The sequence below is a fragment of the Phocoena sinus genome, chromosome 15 (genome assembly GCF_008692025.1).
Source record: "Phocoena sinus isolate mPhoSin1 chromosome 15, mPhoSin1.pri, whole genome shotgun sequence".
Taxonomy (NCBI): Eukaryota; Metazoa; Chordata; class Mammalia; order Artiodactyla; family Phocoenidae; genus Phocoena; species Phocoena sinus.
In genome coordinates, this window is record NC_045777.1 from 69,724,257 (window position 1) to 69,747,421 (window position 23,165).

The 23,165-nt window shown below is 45.0% G+C and overlaps 1 protein-coding gene across 1 annotated transcript in view; it reads left to right on the forward strand.

The window, feature by feature from the left end:
• HS3ST4 (heparan sulfate-glucosamine 3-sulfotransferase 4) overlaps positions 1–19,933 on the forward strand; it is a 401,252-nt gene extending 381,319 nt beyond the window's left edge. Inside the window, exon 2 of the mRNA XM_032606368.1 lies at positions 19,297–19,933. Within this exon, the coding sequence (XP_032462259.1) occupies positions 19,297–19,933 (637 nt within the window). The remainder of the gene's footprint in view (positions 1–19,296) is intronic.
• Positions 19,934–23,165: the final 3,232 nt, after the last annotated feature.

Genomic DNA, 23,165 nt, shown 5'->3' on the forward strand with positions numbered 1-23,165 from the left:
GGAATAGAAAAGGAGAAGAAGAGGAAGAGAAAGAAGAAGGTGAAGGAGAAGTAGATGGAGGGGAAGGGAAGGACAAGAAGAGGGAGAGGGAGAGGGAGGGGGAAGGGGGAGAGGAAGGGGAGGAGAAGGAGAAGAAGAAGAGGAGGAGGGGGAGATAAATAAGGAACGAAAGAAGAATCAAATGAAGCAGAAAGGAAGACAGTTGAATATTCCTATGGTGATGCCTTAAAAAAACTATAGATCAGGTCCTGCAGCCTGTGTTCCCAGTTCCCCCATTTCCTACCCTTTCCCAGCCTATTCACAAGATACTCCTTATGAGTCACCTCGTATATCCTTTGAGTAAATTCCCCATTTAAAATAGTTAGCCAGAACCATTTCTTGTTGAAAACCAGTGTTCTAAATGATGGAACAAAAAGCGTGCATATAACTTGAAGGAGAAGCCGAGAGCTGAACATGGAAGGATGTGAGGTTTAAATAGCCCAAAGGGGCCTCATTCACGATCCTTTCGCTCAGACCAGCACTCTGCTTAGACCAGGGACAGCAGATTCAGCCCCTGCCTTTGGGCCACTTAGGGAATGTTAACAATGGCAGCAGATAAAGGCCCAGACCAGTGACCTGCTCAGAAACAGCAAAAAAGTGAACGGAGGACAGTGGAACCGGAAACCTTTCTTCAGGTGCTGGTCCCCTAGCACAGATGCAGAGGCAAGGAGAGATCTCAAGGGAACTGTTCCAAAGCCTCTCTCCTTAGCCTTTACTGTGTCATCTTCCTGCTTAATCTCTCCTCTTCTGCTGGGTGCAGGACTTGACACGCCCTGTGTGCAACAACTTAGGAAAAGAAAACCAGCAACAGTGTTTCACATCGCTATGTACTGTTCACGTGTTGGTCCGCTGCCTCTCTTGCCATTACAGCCCTTGATTATCTAAACTGTTCTTTTTTGTCTTCACAATTTAGACTAGCTGCCCCCTCTTCACCTCCGAAACTCTCAGGGGTTAGATATTCCCTGTTCCATGGTGCCTTGAACAGACCTTTGTCTGCAACAACCGTCATCCCACAGCAGCATGAAAAGAGCTTGGTGTAGAGTCGGAAAATTCTGGCTTCAAATCTCAGCCTGGTGGCATGTTATTTAGGTATCCTTGGATCACTCTCTGAGCCTAATGTTTTGGTAAAATGAGTAAAGTCATAGAGCTTATTTTCCAGAATTAGAAATTAAAGGATTTGTTGTAGAAATCACCAAGCACAGATCTACATCATAAAGCAAATGTAATAGATGCTTAATCATAATTAACCCTCTTCCTCTTGCTTGTTTGCATATCAAAAGGTAGCACTGATGCAGTTAAGGGAGCTGCCTTACTGGAATCTTGCCATCTGTGTGACCTTAGACAAGTCATTGAACTGCCCCGTGCCTCAGTTTCCTTTTCTGTAAAATAGGGATAAAAGTAATTTTTACCCCAGAGGATTTTTGTAAGAGTTAAATGGGTTTAATCATGTTTTTATTTTTTTTAAGGTGAGTTTAGGCTGTAATTTTTTTCTTTTTAACATCTTTATTGGAGTATAATTGTTTTACAGTGGTGTGTTAGTTTCTGCTTTATAAAAAATTAAATCAGCTATACATATATCCCCATATCTCCTAACTCTTGTGTCTCCCTCCCACCCTCCCTACCCCACCCCTCTAGGTGGTCACAAAGCACCGAGCTGATCTCCCTGTGCTATGCAGCTGCTTCCCCCTAGCTATCTATTTCACATTTGGTAGTATATATAAGTCCATGCCACTCTCTCACTTCGTCCCAGCTTACCCTTACCCTTCTCTGTGTCCTCAAGTCCATTCTCAACATCTGCTTCTTTATTCCTGTCCTGCCCCTAGGTTCTTCATAACCTTTTTTTTTTTTTCTTTTAGATTCCATATATATGTGGTAGCATATGGTATTTGTTTTTCTCTTTCGGACTTACTTCACTCTGTATGACAGACTCTAGGTCCATCCACCTCACTACAAATAAGTCAGTTTCGTTCCTTTTTATGGCTGAGTAATATTCCATTGTATATATATGCTACATCTTCTTTATCCATGCATCTGTTGAAGGACACTTAGGTTGCTTCCATGTCCTGGCTATTGTAAATAGAGCTGCAGTGAACATTGTGGTACATGACTCTTTTTGAATTATGGTTTTCTCAGGGTATATGTCCAGTAGTGGGATTGCTGGGTCATATGGTAGTTCTATTTTTAGTTTTTTAAGGAACCTCCGTACTGTTCTCCATAGTGGCTGTATCAATTTACATTCCCACCAACAGTGCAAGAGGGTTCCCTTTTCTCCACGCCCTCTCCAGCATTTATTGTTTGTAGATTTTTTGATGATGGTCATTCTGACTGGTGTGAGGTGATACCTCATTGTAGTTTTGATTTGCATTTCTCTAATGATTAGTGATGTTGAGCATTCTTTCATGTGTTTGTTGGCAATTTGTATATCTTCTTTGGAGAAATGTCTACTTAGGTCTTCTGCCCATTTTGGGATTGGATTGTTTGTTTTTTGGAAATGGAGCTACATGAGCTGCTTGTATATTTTGGAGATTAATCTTTTGTCAGTTGCTTCATTTGAAAATATTTTCTACCATTCTGAGGGAGGAATCAGGCTCCCTGACTTCAGACTATACTACAAAGCTATAGTAATCAAGACAGTGTGGTACTGGCACAAAAACAGAAATATAGATCAGTGGAACAGGATAGAAAGCCCAGAGATAAACCCACACACATATGGTCACCTTATTTTTGATAGAGGAGGCCAGGATATACAATGGAGAAAAGACAGCCTCTTCAATAAGTGGTGCTGGGAAAACTGGACAGCTACATGTTAAAGAATGAAATTAGAACACTCCCTAACCCCATACACAAAAATAAACTCAAAATGAATTAAAGACCTAAATGTAAGGCCAGACACTATCAAACTCTTAGAGGAAAACATAGGCAGAATACTCTATGACATAAATCACAGCAAGATCCTTTTTGACCCACCTCCTAGAGAAATGGAAATAAAAACAGAAATAAACAAATGGAACCTAAGGAAACTTAAAAGCTTTTGCACAGCAAATGGATTTAATTTTGTAAAACATTTGGAACATATAGTAAGAGCTCAGTAAATTTTGTATAGAACATTTGTTGGTATGAGTACGTTTTAGGTATTGTCAGGGATTTCCCAAATAGGCTGTGGAACTCCGTGATGACAGGGACGGGTAATACTGATCTTCAGCTTCTGGGACTTAGCAGACCATCTGGTATACAGTGATCAGTCAGAAATTGCTTAGTAAATGAATGAAGAAATTGCTGATTGATGAGCATTGGTACCCAGTGGGCCCCAGTAGCACTAAGAGAAATCCTGCTTCCTTTCTCCACCCCACCCCCATCCCACCACTCCTGCCCATCCAGGAGACACAGAATAACTTACACTACAAAGACACAAACATGCTGAGGACTAAGTTAAATGCAGGATGAAACCAGGAAGATGACATCACAAACAATCCCTGGAAGAAAAAGAAACTCATGCTCCTTCCATTGACTCCGTGGCAAAATGAGCTGTGATTTACTCCTGCAAATAACCAGCTGTAAAATATTGACAGCTAATGTCCTCTACCTTCCAGGGTGGCAGCGACAAAGGGAGGCAGGCTGTTTAGGTAGTAAATGCAGAATGCAGTCACCATGTCGGTGGCCCTGTTTCCTGCAGCAGCCTCGGGTGACAGCATCATTTATACTTTCCACGCACACAATCTTTTCTGCGTGTTTGTGCGTCTCAATTACAGGCCGTTGAGGTTTGTGTGGTAGGCATTATGGATTTATGAGCCAGAGCAAACATTAACTGGCACTAGTAATTCGTCTAGGGGTAGAGGAAGAGAGAGGAGGGAGCAACCGGGCACGGCGCTGGTACCCTGGCAGTGCATCACAGGTCTGGGACGCAGAAATTAGCACACAGCTGGGACAGAAATGTCCTGTCTACCTGGAGACACCTGCTCTCCCAGGCTCATCTCCTGGTATGTCCATCTCTCCACACCCCCAACCCCAGAGATGAATGTAGAAGTGTCACAGGGCTCAGTCCTTGGACCTTTCCTCATCTTTGTATACACCTTAGCGTATACCATCTGTGTATGTCGGCAACATTCAATATTTCACCACGCAGATCTCTTCCAGACTCACTGCTTACCAGGCATTTCCATCTGGATGTCTAAAATCATCTCAAGCATAATGTGTCTGAAGCAGAGCTCCTAATCTTCCCCCACTCTAAACCAGATCTTCTCTCAATGTCTTCCTCCAACCCAGTTGCTCAGGGCTGTTGCCTTGGAGTCACCCTAACACCTCCCATTCCCCTTACAGTCCAAATATAATCCATCCGCAAATTCTATTAGCTCTTTCTTCCAAGTATGCCTAGACTCTGCCCACTACATCACTCCCACCATCATCTCTTACCTGGACAGCTGCAATCGCTTCCTCAGAGCTTCCCAGCTTCTAAATCCCTGTGCAGTCAATTCCAATTCATCTGTGGAAAGTGGTCCTGGAAAATTGCAATTCAGATCATGACACTTAGTCTTCTGCTCAAAAAACTCCAAGGACTTCCCATCACACTCGGAATGAAGTTTCATCATCAGGCCTCCCATTACCTCTCTGATCTCATCTTCTGCCGTGGTCTCCAGTCCCACTGGCCTCCACCTTGCCTCTCTGCACACTAAGAACCCTCCTACCCCAGGACCTTTGCACTAACTGTTTCCTCTGCTTAGAACAGGTTTCTCCCAGAGAGCCACATAATTTTTTCCTTCAATTTCCATACACACACACACACATATATATTCATTCTCAGGTAGAGAAGGATTTCTTAAATAAGAAACAAAAGTGCTAGCCACAAGAGTGGTAAATTAATCTACTTTAACATTAAGACTTTTGACCATCAAATACACATAAAGAAGGTCATAAGTTAAGCCACAAACTGGGAGATCATTGCAATCTACATAACAAAGGAGTAGTACCCAGAATACACAAAGAACCCCTATAAATAAGAAAAGAAAAACAATCCAATAGAAAAACGGGCAAAAGATACAGATATTTCAACAAGGAGGAAACACAAATCATCAATAAATGAAAAAGATCTCCCAAACTGAGAGAAATTCAAAGTAAGACAGTAGCAGACATTAAGTCACAAGGAGGATGAATGTGAGCTCTTCTGCACAGGTGGAGGGAATATAACTTAAGCACCATCATCTCATAAGGGTAAGCGTCTCAGAGCTCATGATTCAGTATTTCCATTATTCGGAAAATACCCAAGAGAGATTCTTCCCCTTTATACCAGGAGGCATGTACAAGAACTTACATAGCAGCATTGTTCATAAAGCAAACAACCCCAATGTCCATCATCAGAAAAAATGGATAAATAATGCCATGTCCACGCAATGGAATATTATACGGCAGTGAAAATGGATTCGCTAACAGTAAATGCAATGGCATTAATAGATTCTATAAAGATATTGTTTAAGTTTTAAAAAAATTAACAGAAGACTAGAGTATTATGCCATTTTGAAAAAAACCACAAAACTAAACAGCATATTGTTTAGAAATGCAACATATGATACACCCACATACAAGAGAATAACAAACTCAGAATTCAGGAGAGTGGGTTTTTTAGTCTTTAGGTCATTTCCCTAGTAACTCTCAGCTTTCTTGTCCCCTTGTGGGTGGGTGGGGGTCACAAGACTGGTTTTGGTCAGTCAATTAGCAGAAATGATGAGAATCGTTTCCAGGCCGACCATCTAATTACCAATGTGGTATTTTTCTGGAATGCTCACGTACTCACTGTTCCTCCCCTTCTTCCTCTTTCTTTCTCTCATCTACCCCTCTGGCACAACATCCGGGAACGTTTGAGATGGTGGGGAGCTTCACACAGATAGATGCAGCGCTATCAGTAATTTATGGGTTGGTATATATTTATGATATATTTATATTATATTACATCATATTATATTACATTATTTTATATTATATTATATTATATTATACTATACTATACTATATTATATTATATATGTTCCAGGGAAGCTGTACAGAGGAGGAGGCCTTTGGATCAGGCATGCCATGAACAAGGGCTCCACCAGTCAGTGGGCAGGAAGGAAAGAGTATTTCAGGAAGTTGGAACATCATATGCAAAATCTAAGATATGACAAAATCCATTGTTTCCAGGAAATGGCAAGATAATTCTAAGAGGCTAAAATGCAGAGTGCAGGGGGCGCACGGCAGGGCTGTGGCCAGAGCACAGCACTCCTCACCGACGAACTGACGTGCAGGGCTCAGCAGGGCCTGGCTACAGTTTATTCTTGCCTGCAGACCCTTCCTTTGAGTTTTGTCCCTCCCTTACTTCTGCTTGGTTGCACCCAGTCACACTCATTTCTGCATGGATTATTTTCCCATCAATATTTCTCAATGCCCAAGGTTCACATGGCACTCCACCTGTTCCTGGTGCTGCCAGGGGCACAAGCATTCCTGGCAAAGGTCTGTTATAGCATCTGGAAAGAGCAGGGGGATTAATTTGGTCCAACCAAGCAAGCTTTTCCTGGGAGCCATTTTGGCCTTTTCCCCAAGTTGCTCAGAGTCTGGTAAAGGAGACAAGGAAATACATAGGTGCCATATTGTGGGATGAGTCAATGGTAGAAATAGACCAGGCAGCAGACTCCACAGCAGGGAAGTGTCTTGTCATCCTGGGGCAAACAGGGCATGTGGGCTGAGTCCTGAAGGATGGTTATCACCAGGTTGGTGAAATAAAAAGGGTCAGTACCATTAGGCGCTGGTGAGGGGACAGGGGTATATATCCTCACACGGTATGAGTGGAGCATACTTTGGCATGACCACCCTGGAGGGCTGCGTTAGGAAAATGCTCGAACGGGTACATACAAAGAGAGGCGTGTGCAAAGGTGCTCGCGTTAGCCGTCTTTGTCATCATGGAAAACTGATGACAATCCAAGGAGCCTTTACAGGGAAATGGCTAGGTAAACTGCGGTTTGCATATGCTATAGAACGCAACATCCATTTAAAAATGGGAAGTGAACTGATAAGGGGAAATCTCAAGAAGTATTCTTTTTTGCTTTTTCTTTTTTTAAATGAACTTTATTGGAGTCTAGTTGCTTTACAATGTTGTGTTACTTTCTACCGTACAGCAAAGTGAATCGGCTATACGTATACATATATAGATGATCTTATTTGCAAAGCAGAAATAGAGACACAGACGTAGAGATCAAGAAGGATTCTTGAGTAGAAAACCCAAGTTTTATTTTATTTTTTTAACATCTTTATTGGAGTATAACTGCTTCACAAGGGTGTGTTAGTTTCTGCTTTATAACAAAGTGAATCAGCTATACGTATGCATATATCCCCATATCTCCTCCCTCTTGCATCTCCCTCCCACCGTCCCTATCCCACCCCTCTAGGTGGTCACAAAGCACCGAGCAAAAACCCAAATTTTAGAATGCTGCATAGGGTAGTATACTATTTGTGTCAACATACTCGCTCCCGAGTGCTTACATATTCACCCAAAGACACTGGGCTCTGTGCAGGAGGGCTAAGCTATGAGACTAATGATGAAAGACGGTCAGGGGTCACTGAAGGCAGATGGGGAGCTGTAGGCAGTGGGAAACATCTGTCTGTAGAGGAGTCAATGGTATTATGTTTTTCTGCAACTAAGCCAGCCATCTGGACCTAGAAAGGGAAACATCTGATTCCCCTGGAATCAGAGTAGCATATCTACCCAATTCAAGGCGCACAGGTTTGAGGCTTATTAAGAACACATCCACACAGGTTGACAAGTAAAGAGGAAGCCTGTTTCCCAAGGCAGCATATCAAGTGTGTACTGAGCTCCGGAATGGGACCAAAAATTCTGTAGACCAGGAAGAGTGAGTCCAGGCAGAAGATGAGATCCACAGTCATCTGGGGGCAATGTCCTGCTTCCCTGGGATCTTTGAGCATAAGCAGAGTCTTACTCTGCCAGGACTACTGTGAGAGGGTCTGGGGAGGAGCGTAAAAAGAGAACAGCGAGGGAGTATTCATTCCCCCTGAAAACATCCTCCAGAAATGGAGCTTTCTTAACATGTTGATACCATGACTGCGGTGTCACTGTGGATAGATGTGAGAGGAAGAAGTTTGTAGGCAATTGATCACACATGCAGCAGAGGCTGTGACTTTTTTTTTTTTTGCGGTACGCGGGCCTCTCACTGCTGTGGCCTCTCCCGTTGCGGAGCACAGGCTCCGGACGCGCAGGCTCAGGGGCCATGGCTCACGGGCCCATCCGCTCCGCGGCATGTGGGATCCTCCCGGACCGGGGCACGAACCCGCGTCCCCTGCATCGGCAGGCGGACTCCCAACCACTGCGCCACCAGGGAAACCCAAGGCTGTGACTTTGTATGTGCTCCTCCCCAGCCAGTCAGCAGCACAGCTCCGTGGACCTGGATTTTCCCAAGGCTCCCGCCCCTTGGTGCTAGAGCCTGGCCAGGATGCTGAGTCCAGCCCCTGAGAAGTCTGGCAAGATGTGCAGAGCCTCAGTGAAGGGGGTTGGGCCGTGAGCAAAAGGAAGCATCAGCTCTCAGCCTTTCCTACCTTCTCACCAGCCGGAGGTGAAGAGATGGAGGCCCACCTACCACCAGCTTAGACCTTACTTCACTGCCCTTGCCTTGCTGCGTGGATGCCTGAAATGAGTAAAATGTGTTAAGTGTGTAAAAATGTAAATGTGCACATCCAGAGGGGTCATTCGTTTATTCATTGTCATTTATGAAGTACCTGTTATATACAATGCTCCATTAGAGACAGATATAGTACCTAGTGAATAAGAAAAAGGTCTGCCATTGCAGAGTTCAGTTCCGGGTAGAAGGGCATCAGAAATCATGTGAACTGGTGAGTAAAGTAGATAAGTCCAAATCTTGACCGATGCCACATGGTGTGAACAAGAAGAGAAACCAGACGATGGGATAGACAGTAACTTGGAGCAGGCGTGATTTTTGATAGAATGATCAGGGAAAGCCTCTCTGAGAGATGACTTCTGAGTGGTATGTTGATGTCACAAAAATCATAGCTGATGGACCAGACCAGCGTTATCCAATAGAATGTTACGTGATGATGGAATATACTAGAGCTGTACCCCCAACACAGTAGCCATTGGCCATCTGTAGCTATTGTGCACTTGAGATGTGGCTCTTTTCCCTGAGAAATTAAATCTTCAATTCAGTTTAATTTTAATTAATTTAAAGTTAAATAGTTCCATGTGGCTAGCGGCTTTCATAATAATCCAAAGCCAGACGCTTAATATGAGACCTGAACGACGGGAAGAAGCCAGCTCTCTCCATCCCTCTTCCTAACTTTCTTTCCTCCTATCCTTCCTCCTTCCCTTCCTCCCTCCCTCTCCTCCTTCCTTCCTCTTTTCCTTTATTCTCCCTTCTCTTCTTTCCAACTGTGCTTTTTCCCCCCTTCTTTCCTTCGTCTCTTCCATCATTGGGCAAATATTTATTGAGACCTATGTCTCAATTCTAGGCACTAAGTGAGATGCTGGAGACTCAGCAGGTTACAGAAGTGCCAACCTGTCTTCCTTCTGGGAGCTTGCTTCCTTTAGGACAGACAGACTAGACACAAGAAAATGAACACATAAACAAGATGATGTCAGATAACAAGAAGCCCTAGGAAGGGAACAAAAGAGGCTGGTGTGAAGGAGAGTGATTTAGATGGTGCCTGGGGAAGGGGATTGCCCTCTGAGTAGGTGGTGTTTGAGCCAAGACTTGAATAATAAGAAGGAGCCAGTTGTGGGACAAGTAGAGGAGTGTGTGTGTGTGTGTGTGTGTAAAATAGAAACACTCTGTAGGAGATCAGTGTGCATGAATGTGTGATGATATAACATTAGAATCTTCGATCTTTGGGGCACAGTATGTGTGCCTGTTCTGTATATCTTTCTAGTTGTGCACTGATCTTCTTTCCTATTTGTCATTTCTCCATCTGTTACATGATCAGATGGATGGCTTTGAAAATCTGTTTAGTATTTCATGCGCTCCAAGCTGTGAAAGTCAGGTCTAAGTACAGGCACAGCAGGGCGCACTGATGAATTTATGATTGGGGGATGCACCCTTATGAAGGAAACATCTCAAGGACACACCTGGAAGGCTCTTACTTGGGCACTTCGTAGGAGCGGAGGTCCTGCCCTCCTGGCCAAATGTAGGGGAAAAGGGGGGTTTCTGGGCTGCATTCTGTTGGCGGAGAGAACAAGTTTCCTTCAACACTAGAGTTGGTGCCTGGCCATGTGACAAAATATTGTTCTTCCCAGCACCATTCACACCTGTCCTTCATATGCATGGATGCCTCCATCTTGACCGAGTTATTTAACAAGTTTCCGTGGGCAGGCATGAGTCGACCTGAGCAGCCCTTCCACCAATAAAACATCCAGTGCTTTATTATATATATATCGGTCTAGCCGATTAGATTCCTTGCATCACAAGGAAGAGACACGTACAAATTATTTACAAAAGCAAAGTTTGTTTTAAGGATGCACATGAGATAAACATGAAATAACCTCACGGTCAGCACAGGTCCTAAGATGGCATTCTCTGTGAATGCACAGTGAGTAAACAGGATTCATATATGATAGCAACAATAATTAACACTTGTACTCAGCAGTTAATTCCTTCCAGGCTCTGTGCTTAAGCCTTCATTCATTCTGGCTGCTGTAACAAAAATACCATAGACTGAGTGGCTTAAGCAACAAACATTTATTTCTTACAGTTCTAAAAGCTGAGAATTCCAGGATCAAGATGCTGACAGATTCACTGCCTGGTGAGAACCTGCTTCCTGGCTCATAGAGGGCTATCTTTTCACTATGTCCTCACAGGGCAGAAAATGGGAGGGAGCTTTCTGGGGTCTCTTTCATAAGGGCACGAATTCTATTCATGAGAGCTCCACCCTCATGACCTAATCCCCTCTCCGAGGCCACACCCCCAATACCATCCCATTGGGTGTTAGGGTTTAACATATGACCTGTGTGGAGGGGGGCACGCACATTCGTTCTACAGCAGCATCATGAGCACCGGCCCTTTCAACCTTCACAAAACATGCTCTGAGATAGGTCTTGCTTGTGATCCCCATTGTATGCGGAAACTGAGGCTTGAGGTGGTTAAATAAGGTTCCCAAAGTCCGTTAGAGTGAGGACGGCAGAGCCAGGATAGAGCCACACCGTAGGGCTGAGTCATGCCAAGGACGACAGAGGCCCCCAAGGCAGCGATGAGCAGACACACAGCTGGGAGTGCAGCGTGCGGCGGAGAGACCTGGAACGGGGCCTTCCCGAGAGGAGCCCTCTCCTGTCACCGTCTGTTAAATCGTGAGCACAGGTGCCCAGGCAGACAACGCTGACACCTCCATGATCATCGTTTCATTGTGGCACCTGCCCTGTGAAACGCCGAGCCCGAGGAAAGGAAACACAATAAAACAGCTAATAGCAGTGGGTGTGTGAGGTTCTGCAGTGGGACACTCTTTGAATGTGTATGAACAAAGGATCAGAGAAGTATACTCTGGGTGGAATCCCCAGTCAGGGGCAGGTGAAGTGAGCCGTAATCTTGTGAATTCAACATCAGGGAGCATCTTGTTTTCCAATCTCTGGAGTGAGATGGTCCAATAACAAGAGAGGAGGGATTGGAGGGAGAGTTGTGGGTAAGAAGGCACTGATGGAGCTGAGGTTGTAAGTAGGCAAAGGTTTAGAGTTTAGAACCCTGCTTCCCAACCTGTGGGCTTGAGAATTACTGCAGGGACCTTCACATCCCTATAGATACCGAACACTGCGTATAAACTACATCAATAAAGATCTCATACACACACATACGCGCACACATGGCCACATTCAAAAATGTAGATTCGGTGGTGATGACTCAATCACAAATTCATTTTAAGGGATTGTCAAATTCATCGTTGTTTTTTGTCCATATGTGTTTTCTAAATCAAACCATATGGGGCTTCCCTGGTGGCGCAGTGGTAGAGAGTCCGCCTGCCGATGCAGGGGACACGGGTTCGTGCCCCGGTCCGGGAGGATCCCACACGCCGCGGAGCGGCTGGGCCCCTGAGCCATGGCCGCTGAGCCTGCGCGTCCGGAGCCTGTGCTCCGCAACGGGAGAGGCCACAGCAGTGGGGGGCCCGCGTACTGAAAAAGAAAACAACAACACTCTGGTCATGTGTCATCCAAAACTGGAATGCTTTCCTCATTCTTCTCCAGTTATTCAAATTCTTTGTGTTTCTTCCAAGCCCAGCTCCTTCTGTTTGCCTTCTTCCTCCCCTTCCTTCCTCAGTCCTTTCCTTCCTCTTGTCTTCATTTCTCCTTCCTGTCGCTTCTAGGTGCCTTCATTCTTTGCTTCAGCTCTCTCCCTCCTTTCCTCTCCTCTGCCCTCACTTTTCTGTCACCTCCTTCTCCCTCGTGGTGGCAGGTGTGATTTTGTCTGAAAAGAGACCTCTGCCCACACCAGAGATGCCTCATCTGATGCACAGACCACTTTACAAAAATGGGAAGTTCAGGTGTGTCCTTCAAAGGACTTGCAGTCTGTTGCGGGGCAGGTACCATGCCTGCTTTGGCATTGCTATATACCCGACATAATAAGCACCAGCAAACACTCGTTGGAATGAATGAGGGAATTCATATTAACATAGCCCTTTCATGGTACAGGTCCAGAGAGGGAAAAGTCCTTGTCCTAAATGCATTTGGCAAGTTAGTTCTTAAGTTAGAGCTATAACTCAGGATCCCTTCTTTCTCACCTTCAGTTTGGTCCTTAGCCGTATGGCCCTGGCAAAGGCTGCTTCTCTTGGGTCTTTACATAAGAAATGTGGTTTCCAAAGGGTTTGACTTTTCATCTTCAGGGATTCCAGGATTCATAAACTTGGATTTGAAAAGCAGCATGAACTTTCCAAAAGAATGAGGCCGAAAAGTAGTCCTGAGCGGGGTTTATTGTCTTCTTTGACTCAGTTTCCACATCTCTATAATGGGCTCAGTGAATTGTATGCTCCCTGTGCAGTTCAGCCAGAATAATATGTGAAACTGTCCGTCTCGATGCTTGGCAAGTAGCAGGCGCCCGATTGAATTTCTAAGTTTCTTTCCTCAACGCAGGAGAAACAGCCTTACTTCATGCCCTGGCTCTAACCACCATTCTCTTGGGTTACAGTTTATCTGGAGGCCTCAGAAAATATTGCTCATTTATGCACCATTTATCCCACTGGGTAATGCATTTGGGAAAATGTGAGGTGCCCACATACCTCTGATTCAGGCAAGCGAAAGGCAAGCTCAGCTGCTAACCCTTCCGGAGAGCATGGGCTCTTTACATCTAATACGGGTGACTGCCTTCTCCCTCGGCATTCGTGATGGTGTCCATTTGCTTCAATCGATGACGCCCCGGAGAGAGATGTCGCAAATTGAACGATGGAGTTTGATCTGGCAAGAATTTCTGGGGCTTCTGTCCTGGGTTTCTGTAACTCCCAGTGGTGAGTTAGTGACAGCCCACCTTTACAACACACATAATGAGGCTCAGTTTAAGATTCAGCTTTGCCATCTACCAGCAGAGTGACCTTGGGCCAGTCACGTAACCTTGTTGAGCCTCTGTCGTTTGGTTAAGCATTGCCAGGCAGTAACTAAGAGCTCTGGCTAAAGTTCACGACAGACCTGGGGTTGAATTTCAACGCTACCTCCTGTTACTTTGGACGAACAGATCAATTTCACTGAGCCTCAGTCTCCTGACCTCTGAAGTGGTGAAGGTAGTAGTGCCTTCTTAAGAAAGTTGTTTTAAAAATTCACAGCTAATGTATTGCGAGCCTACTATCTGTGAGGCAATCTTTTAGGCATTAACTCATATCATTGTCACAAAATCCCTATGAAATGGGTATTATCAGTATGACGCCTGTTTTCCAGATAATGCAACTGAGACACAAATTACTTGGGTTGGTAATTTGCCCGGAGTCACAGAGCTAATAAGTGGATCCAAATTTGGTTCCTCTGGAGGCTGTGCTCTTAACCACCAGGCTGTAGAGCCCAGTGTCTGAACATGCTTAGAGACATTGATCTGGTGTCAGAATTTGAACTCTCAACCACCAAGCAGCACAGAGAGAGCACTGGATAAATGGCGTACGATAACTACTGTAGGATCGCTATTATTGTTGTTTCCTATGAAGCCATGGATGCTGACCTGCATCCAGATGGAGCTTGTGCTCAGCCCAGCTCCCCCACCAGCAGAGCGGAGGTGGTGGAGGGCGAGCGAGTTGGATCGTGTCTCATAAACATTTGGGGTTGTGAGAGCAGCTGTGTGATCCTGCAGGCTGACTCTCGCTTCAGGACTGTGTGTTGACGCTGATGTCACGGCTGCTCTGAGCACCCCAGATACTGTTAACGAGCCGTTCCAAGCCCAGATGCAGTGTTTCCTCACCATATGGTACACACTGCAGTGCAGGGTCCTTCAGATGAGGGATGGCTTGGAATTCAGAAACACTGAACCCCACGTGAGGGAAACCTACTTAGAGGAGCCCTCCAAACTGCCCCAATTCTCCTGACTGCTGGCGATCCTGTTTTCATTCGTATGTCATTCGTTCATTCATCTAATAACCACACATAGTTATGGGGCAGCTGCCACGCGGCAGGCACTGGGGATACAAAGGTGAATAAAACATTGCCCATGGCTTCCGGAAACTGGGCTCAGCCATGGAGGGGTGGGAACCAACCATATTATGACATGCTCCTAAGCTCTGTAATACAGGAAGTTATCAAAGACCCTGGTAATTCAAAGGAGTTAGTGAAAATCTTTGCTATGGAATTTAAAGATTTGCTTTGCACACCGGCATCTGAACGCTTTTCCTTATTCAGGAGAACTCCCCAGATAGGCAGAGGTTAGGTCCCGCCTTCTACTAGTGAAGGTGAAGAGAATCTGACATTCCTTCACCCTACTTCCTGGCAGGCGGGCTGTGAACTCATGATATAAATGTCCCCCTCCAACTGGGATCTCCCTTGAGTTCCAGACTCCTGTATCAGGATGGTTACTCAACTCCTTCACTTGAGTATTTCGGATTCCAAGTCCAAAATCAGACTTGGTATCTTCCCCTGAAACTAGCTTCTTTCTCAGTTGTCTCCACGTCAATAAACCGCACTACTACTTACCCATTAGCTCAGGCCAACAGTCTTGGAGTCTTCTATGACACTCTCTCTCTCTCTTACACACACATCCCACCCATCCTAAAGGACTGTTGGCCCTACCTTTTAAAGGCATCCTAACTGTGAACACTGCTTCCCAGGTTGCCCTCTCCACCTGCATTCCCGCCACCCCCATCTCTAACCTGCTCTCCTGAAATGGCCTCTTGGCAGGCTGCCTTCCTTCTGCTCTTGCCACATACCTGTGTGTTCTCAGCAAAGCAGCCAGGAAAATAAAAAATCTCTTAAAATGTAAATTTTATGTTGTCTTGTTTCATGTTCTTCAGTGGTTTCTCATCACACACGGAATAAAACCCAGCGTCTTCCCATGGCCCCTAAGACCCCCTGTGGTCTTTCCCTCCCCACCCCTTGACCTTATTTTCTCACTTTCTTAGCTTTGCTCAGTCCCCTGTGTCATGACTGGTCTCCTCCCCATTCCTCAAGCACAGAAAGATGTGAGAACATGGGCAGTCAAAATGTCAGACCCAGTCAAGAAGAACTTCCCTAAAACCAGGAGAGAGAAGGAAACTTGGGATGAATCATTCCTGAGAAAGTAGAGGGAGACAACATCCAAAGCCCACTTTGGGAGAAGTTGGTCTTACACATAGACCGCCCTCTCTAGTCTTTTAGGAAGAGAGACACTAGGATAGATACAGAAATAGCTGCTGGGTCGTGGGCCCAGGTGAGAAGACTGGTGAGGGGACAAGGCCTGAGAAATGAGCAGATTAGGACAACAAAACCCATCACAACAAAGCCTCGCCTTAGGACAGGAGATAAATGGTTTATTCATCCATTCGTTCAACAGATATTTATTCAGCACCTGCTATTTGCCAGAAACTGGTGGTAGGTGTTTGCTTGGCCAGTGAGCTTAGGAACCAAGGATATACTCACCAAGTGAGACTTCGAAGAAGTATCTTTAGGTTCTGAGTCTATTTCCTTCTCTCTAAAAGTGAAATAGTAATGATAACCCGCTCTGTTGATTAAAATAGTTATTTATGTGATGCTGTAAAGAACTCTCCTTTTACCAGATGTAGTAGTAACACTGGATGTAGTAGTAACACTACTACAGATGTAGTAGTAACACTGGAAGCTCTGTCAGGGAACGGACCTTGTCTGTTTTGTTCACTAGTATATTGCCATTTATGGAAGTGAGCGTTTATGGAATGAATGAATGAGTATAACTGATTCAGAATCATTTTTGGAAAGGGGGTACTGCTACTTCATTGATTTTGAGCAGCTACTGGATAGCTTCTTACCAGCAAAAAATCCTGTGTATCTCATGCAACAACAGTTGTATCTTGGCTTAACGAGATGGTTTTACCATGTGTGCCCCAAATGCAGGAACTGTCCTCAAGTGCGTGGTGTAATCCATCTGTAACATGACGATCAAAGCCGTTTAGGCGCCTCTGCTCCCCTCTACCTTCTCCATTGCCTTCTCTAGCCCCGCTCCTCTCATTGCCTTTTGCACCGAGCATTGAGCTAGTCACATAATTACTCCTATACACGCCGGCTTATAGGCTGGGTACCATTTATCTCAGATGCTTCTGATAAAAGACTCGAGATCAACACAGATCTTGACAGACTGTAACAATTAGCTGAAGTGAAGGAGATGAATTTGTCAACGTAAAGATAAACACTGAGGTCTAAGAAGTGACTGGCAGAGACTGGAGGAGAAGAAAAACCTAGCAGCTGCTCCTTGCTAAAGAAAAATACAGCAAATTAAAAGAAGCAAGATGTATCTGAGGGGCAAAAATCTGGAAGAGGCCATGTAAAAATATCTATCTTCAGTATTTTTTGCATCAACATTTATTGAATATTTTTATACTATGAAATGAGTTCTGTAATAAAAGAAGAGAATCTCTCTCTCCAACTGAAAGAAAAGTAGGATATCAGTATATTCTTTCAACTTCAGCTGAACTAGTAGCAGCTTTCCCATTGCTCACCAGTCTCCAGATCAGGAAGAACAGTTGATGACACTGGCTTGAATCAGAATATCCTTCTTTTCTAGATCAGTTCCTTAGTTCCCATGTTGTTCACCTTTTCCATTTGGTCAAACGGAAATATCTTCTCCTTACTCTTCTCTAAGAATTGCTGTGCCAATGATCTCGTGCCTCTTAAAATTCTGGCATTCACTGGACAGTATTCCAGGTGATTTACCTGCATTATCGCGTTCAATCTTCATTACAATCCTATAAGGGAGGGACTCTTGTTAACCCTCTTTTTTAGATGAGAAAATGGAGATTCAGAGTGGGTTTAGTCACTTCATCAAGGTGACACAGGTAGTCAGAACAAATCAGGCACATGTGACTCCCGTAAAACTGTGGTCCTGAGCCCCGCCCCTCCAAACGTCACAATTAAACCTGATACGAGCCAAACAGGCACACAAACATGAAAACTTTCAAAATACTGGGGAGATAATATCAGTTCAAGATGAGCATGGTTATTTATGGCCAGGACTATTGCTTTGATCTGAAAACTCCTCACTGCCCAACCATTATACACGAACCGCATCAACCTCCATGTGAATTCTCTACATTAGGCAAGTGCCTCTTGCCTGATAAAAATGCTTGCCGAGGAAGCTCAGAACCCAGTAGCAATTAATTATTGACAGAGCATGTGAATTAGAGGTAAAAGAAGAATCCTTCCTTCTCCACACACGCAATAGTAAATAAATTTAATTATGGTAGGGGAAGCGGAGGGATCTTCGTCTGTATTAAGCTTTATTAGTTTTGTTAGCTGAGACATTTAAAAGCATGTCATCATAACAAAGAGGTCTTGTGTAATCCCAAATGTACCACTTTGGTGCAAGGCTCGGAAGTGAATGGACTTAATGGAGATGGATGAAGCATGAGGTGACAGATGGCCTGCTGTACCGACAGGTACAAGTACATCAAACTCCTTTAGTCTCTTGAAGTTCCCAAGTAAGACAAGGCCACTCTGAAGGCAAACATGGATGGAGGGGTGGGTTTGGAGAAGCAACCTTGGGAAGGAAACCAAGAGATATGGGTCCTGCTGTGGGATCTGTCACTGGCTCACTGGGCAACCTTGGGAGCCAAGAAAAGAAATCCCATGTATAAAACTAATTCTATGCTAGATGCTGTCACGCTGTATGTCACACTATATGTCATTCGTTTCATCCTCAACTGAACTTGAAGCAAGTTTTAGGATTTTTACAGATGAGGATAATAAGGCTCGGGGATGTGATTCAACTTGCTGAGGTCGAAAAGCCTGTCTGATTCCCTTTCTCTGGGCTTCAGTTTCCCCATTTGCATAAAGATGCCTTTGGATTAGGTTAGGGGTCAAGAAATGTTTTCTTAAAGGGCCAGATAGGAAGTATGTTCAGCTTTGCATGTCATATAGTCTCTGTCGCAACTACTCCACTCTGCTGACGTAGATGCAAAAAGCAGCCACAGAAAGGCATGTGTGGCCATGTTCCAATAAAAGTTTATTTATAAGCATTGAAATTTGAATTACATATAATTTTCACGCATCACAAAATTTTAGTCTTACTATTTTGTTTTTTTCCCCATCCTTTAAAGATGAAAAATCATTCTTAGCTGTGGGCTATACAATGACAGGAAGCAGGTGGTAGTTTGCCAACCCCTGGACTAGATCATCTTTGAGGTCTTGTTGAGCTCAAACGCTTTCCCAAAGCCACTACAGCAGTCGTATCCTTGATTTATTAAGATCTTACACATGCCAGATTCTGTGCGAAATGCTTTAAAAGCATTATCTCCCTTAATCTTTTTACAACTGTGTGAAGTAGGTGCTATCATTATCTTCATTTCAGAGATCATAAAACTAATACATAGAGAAATTAAGAGTCGATCTAGGTGAAACATAACTGGTAAGAGATAGAGCAGAAATTTAAATGGAGGTGCATAAGATTCCCGTGAATGAACTGCGCAAGCTTTATGCTGCTTTTTCTGATAATACTGTAATCAGAACTACAGAGGGATATATAGTCCAAAAAGAACTTCCAAGTGTACATGAATTTTAGTGGGCAGCTCCCCACTGGGCTATTTATATCATACATTTCGTGCAACAAGTTCAGTTATTTCTGGACAGGAATAATCACTCTTTTGTTTTCCTCCGTCTTCCAGAAATGTGATGCCTAAGACTTTGGATGGGCAGTTAACCATGGAGAAGACACCAAGTTACTTTGTGACAAATGAGGCCCCCAAGCGCATCCACTCCATGGCCAAGGACATCAAACTCATCGTGGTGGTGAGAAACCCCGTGACCAGGGCCATCTCCGATTACACCCAGACACTGTCAAAGAAACCCGAGATCCCCACCTTCGAGGTGCTGGCCTTCAAAAACCGGACCCTAGGGCTGATCGATGCCTCCTGGAGCGCCATTCGAATAGGGATCTATGCTCTGCATCTGGAAAACTGGCTCCAGTATTTCCCCCTCTCTCAGATCCTCTTCGTCAGCGGGGAGCGACTCATAGTGGACCCCGCCGGGGAAATGGCCAAAGTACAGGATTTTCTAGGCCTCAAGCGTGTTGTGACTGAGAAGCATTTCTATTTCAACAAAACCAAGGGGTTCCCTTGCCTAAAGAAGCCAGAAGACAGCAGCGCCCCGAGGTGCTTGGGCAAGAGCAAAGGCCGGACTCATCCCCGCATCGACCCCGACGTGATCCACAGACTGCGGAAATTCTACAAACCCTTCAACATGATGTTTTACCAAATGACTGGCCAAAATTTCCAGTGGGAACAGGAAGAGGGTGACAAATGAGGCTAGAGATGTGGAGGGAAGGCTGGTGAATAGCTAGGGAGGCTCCTTACCTGAGTCCTGAATCCCCCAGGGTCTGCAGCCTCAGCCTTGCTGGGGTGCCAAGTAGATCTCCTCCTTTGTCCAACCAGGATTGCTTCCAACGCTGTTGGCTTAGGCAAAGGGATGGATCCCATGGCATACTCATGAGGGTACCAGGCCTGCCTGGGTAGCAGCATCTGGTTGACCAGATGGCCACCAGAATCCACCGCTAATTCTTGTCTTCTGCTCGTTGATCAAGTCTGAAGACAGGATACGTAAATAGTCGTCAAGGTCAGAGACAGTGGCATGAATGTTTGTTTAAATGACAAAAAAGAAAGGAAGGTCTACTTTTGGCCGGAGTCTCTCACTTTAATCTGGGAAGCCCGAGTTCTAGCCCCATATCTGGCAAAGGCCCCTGCTCTATCAACCTCTGCTTTGGCATCTTGCCAGAATACTAATTGTGGCCAACTGCTCCAGGACTCCTAGGGAGCAAGGTCCTCCCTCTTAAAGTGTCTCTAACCTTCTCCTTGAAGGTCTCGTCCCACAACCTTTGACTTACTCCCTCCTCACCTTATGAAGGCAGAGGCATGCATGTTTCTCACCAAAAAATGCTGACACCCCTGGAAGCCTTTCTAGGAGCCCCCGCAGGGGGGTTGAGTCTCTCTCTTTGTGGGTATCCTGGGCGGTGGAGAAGCTTAGCCTGTGCCTCCTTAGAATCAGAATCACAGGGCTGCTCTCCGAGCAGGGGGGTTGCAGCAGAGCTCAGAGCCCTGAGGTTGGGAAAGATGAATGCCATCTCTGGGAGTGGGAAAAAGAAAGCCAGTCATTTCGGTGGGAGGTCTCCATCCCTGAAGACCCTCAGCCGCATGGTTCTGACACATGCTATCAGGATGGGCTCTGTCCCTTAGGGTCCCCAGAGGGGCGAGGACCAGAGAGCTGGCATGTCTTTTGTCATGAATAACCTTTAGCAGCACAACCCACAGGGGATCGGTCACCATCCTTCTCTTTGTCCCACCGTCTCCCCTACATGGTCATCTCGTGCTTCCTTTGCTCAATTTAGAGATGGCACACATTGGGGCAGTGTGACAAGAGGGCTGACTCCATTTATCAGATCCAGTGTATGGGGGTGGGGGAGGGTAAAGGCTGTCGGCAGACACCCCCATCAGGGGCTGCTGCATAAAATGTCCCTTCCCATTAGTTTGATTCCATTAAAATGCAGCATTTGACATAAAGCGCTCTTCACAGATCTCCAAAACCAGGAACTGTTCTAGCAAAATTGGAAATATGTATGAGTGGGGGGGGGGGTGAAATCTGTTCGGCTGTTATTAAACTGTCATTTCTCCCGCTAACTGAAAACTGTGTTGTTATAAAGCTTAATGCAATCTGATTAATGGGCTTTGATGGTGTGTTTGTGTTGGTCACCTCCATTCCCACCTCTACCCCTACCCTCGAATTCTGGGAGTGTCCCTTCTCTGGGATAGCCGGAAAGACCCAGATTAGAGAATCTTTCAGGGAATTCTGTCCGCAGGTCAGGATGATTCTTGAAATAGCACAGAGGAAGCAACTGCTGTAGGGGGTGCGGTACTCTCCTGTCTTAACCCATCCTGGCAAAGAACGGACTGACGTGCCAGATTCAGAAACAAATAAATTTTTTCCAGATAAGAAAGTGGTTATTGAGCTGAAGGCAACATATATGCCTTTACTGCCAAAGGAAAGGACGATAAATATAAAATACGCACACACGTACCCCATCTACACCTACAAAGCAAGGAGTGGATCTAGTTTAGTTACACACCAGAGGCAGATGTGTGGTGTTTTCAAGCTACGCTTCCTAAGCTCCACTGCAGACTTTTTAAAGGATCAGAATTTCTACGGTAGGGCCCAGACATCTATCCTTTCAAAAGATTCCATCTTATGGAAGGTGGGATTGAGAATGAGGGAAGTCTCACCCTGTGTATTTCTTTGGTCCCCTCATCCTCCTTCCTCCCCTCCTTTTATGCTTTTGTGGGGATTACTTCCGAGAGACATGGCCCCTAGGGTTCATGGCTTCCTTGAAGGAATAGGTCTCTTTGGGAGTTCAGTGACAACGAGGTAAGGGATGATCTTATAACTTAGGAGGTCAAAGGAGCAGCTGCTGGTAGGAAAGCTTTAAAGATGTTTTTCCACCAACTGAGGATGAGCATTACTCTAGCCTACCAGCATCTCCTTCTATGGTGGGTGGGCACCTATTAGCTCAGCCCCTCAATCACACCTACTCTCCATGTGCCATCTCCCTGGCTGTCTGCCTGTCCCCATAAACCCAGAACATCAAGACCTTAAGTGCTGCTTAAAAAGAAACCTAGTAAATGTGCATCCTCACATAAATAGGGACAAGCAAATCCATTTTAAAATGGTTAGCCCATGGTTAAGAAGCCATTTTGACCTGGGAAATCAAAGTGGGGAAACCTCCTTAAAGAATTTATCTGCTCTTGCATAGAACAGTAGGCTAAAGTTCTCTGGAGAAATAGGGCAGAGGCCTAAGCCTTGAGATCTGGAGGATTTTTATTTTAAGCATCTGTCTGGCGATATGGTTGAAAGCTCATGGCTCTGAAAAGAAATGCCAACTTGACATGTTTAAGTTCTCTTTTCGGCAGTGTCTCCTCTAGCTTGATCCTTGTGACTTGGAGCGAGTCACTAAGCCACATCCCCTTCTTCCGTGGGGAAACTTGACAAAGGAATTAATTCCTATCCAGAAAAAGCTAAGTCAACCTACTAAAATAGAATCAGGTTAATGATACTTCCGCCCTGTTTAAACACGAGCGTGGCAACTCACGGGAGACTGAATTTTGTATTTGATTTCAATTAGCAAAACATAAATTATATTTAATGTTCTATTCCCTTCCCTTCCCTTGAATGGGTGATTCACAGCCCTGGAAAGGCTGCTGCGAGTGGTTCGAAGATAAAAAAGGGAGAATTCATCCTTCCAAGTAGTGCAGCTGGCATTGTTCTCGTGTTCGTCACTTTTTGCAGGTAACAGTCTGTACCTGAAGGGTATGAATGCCTTGACCTTATAACTGAGACCTCCCAGCTCAAAACACAATAGCAATAATAACAAAACATTCAGCATCCCTATTTATCTTTAGACTGTGTATGAAAACCCTGGTTTCAGAGTTGGAAGGATGTGGCCATTCACTGGGAATTCCCTGCAACTTTTTGAGCCTCTTGGACCAAATTT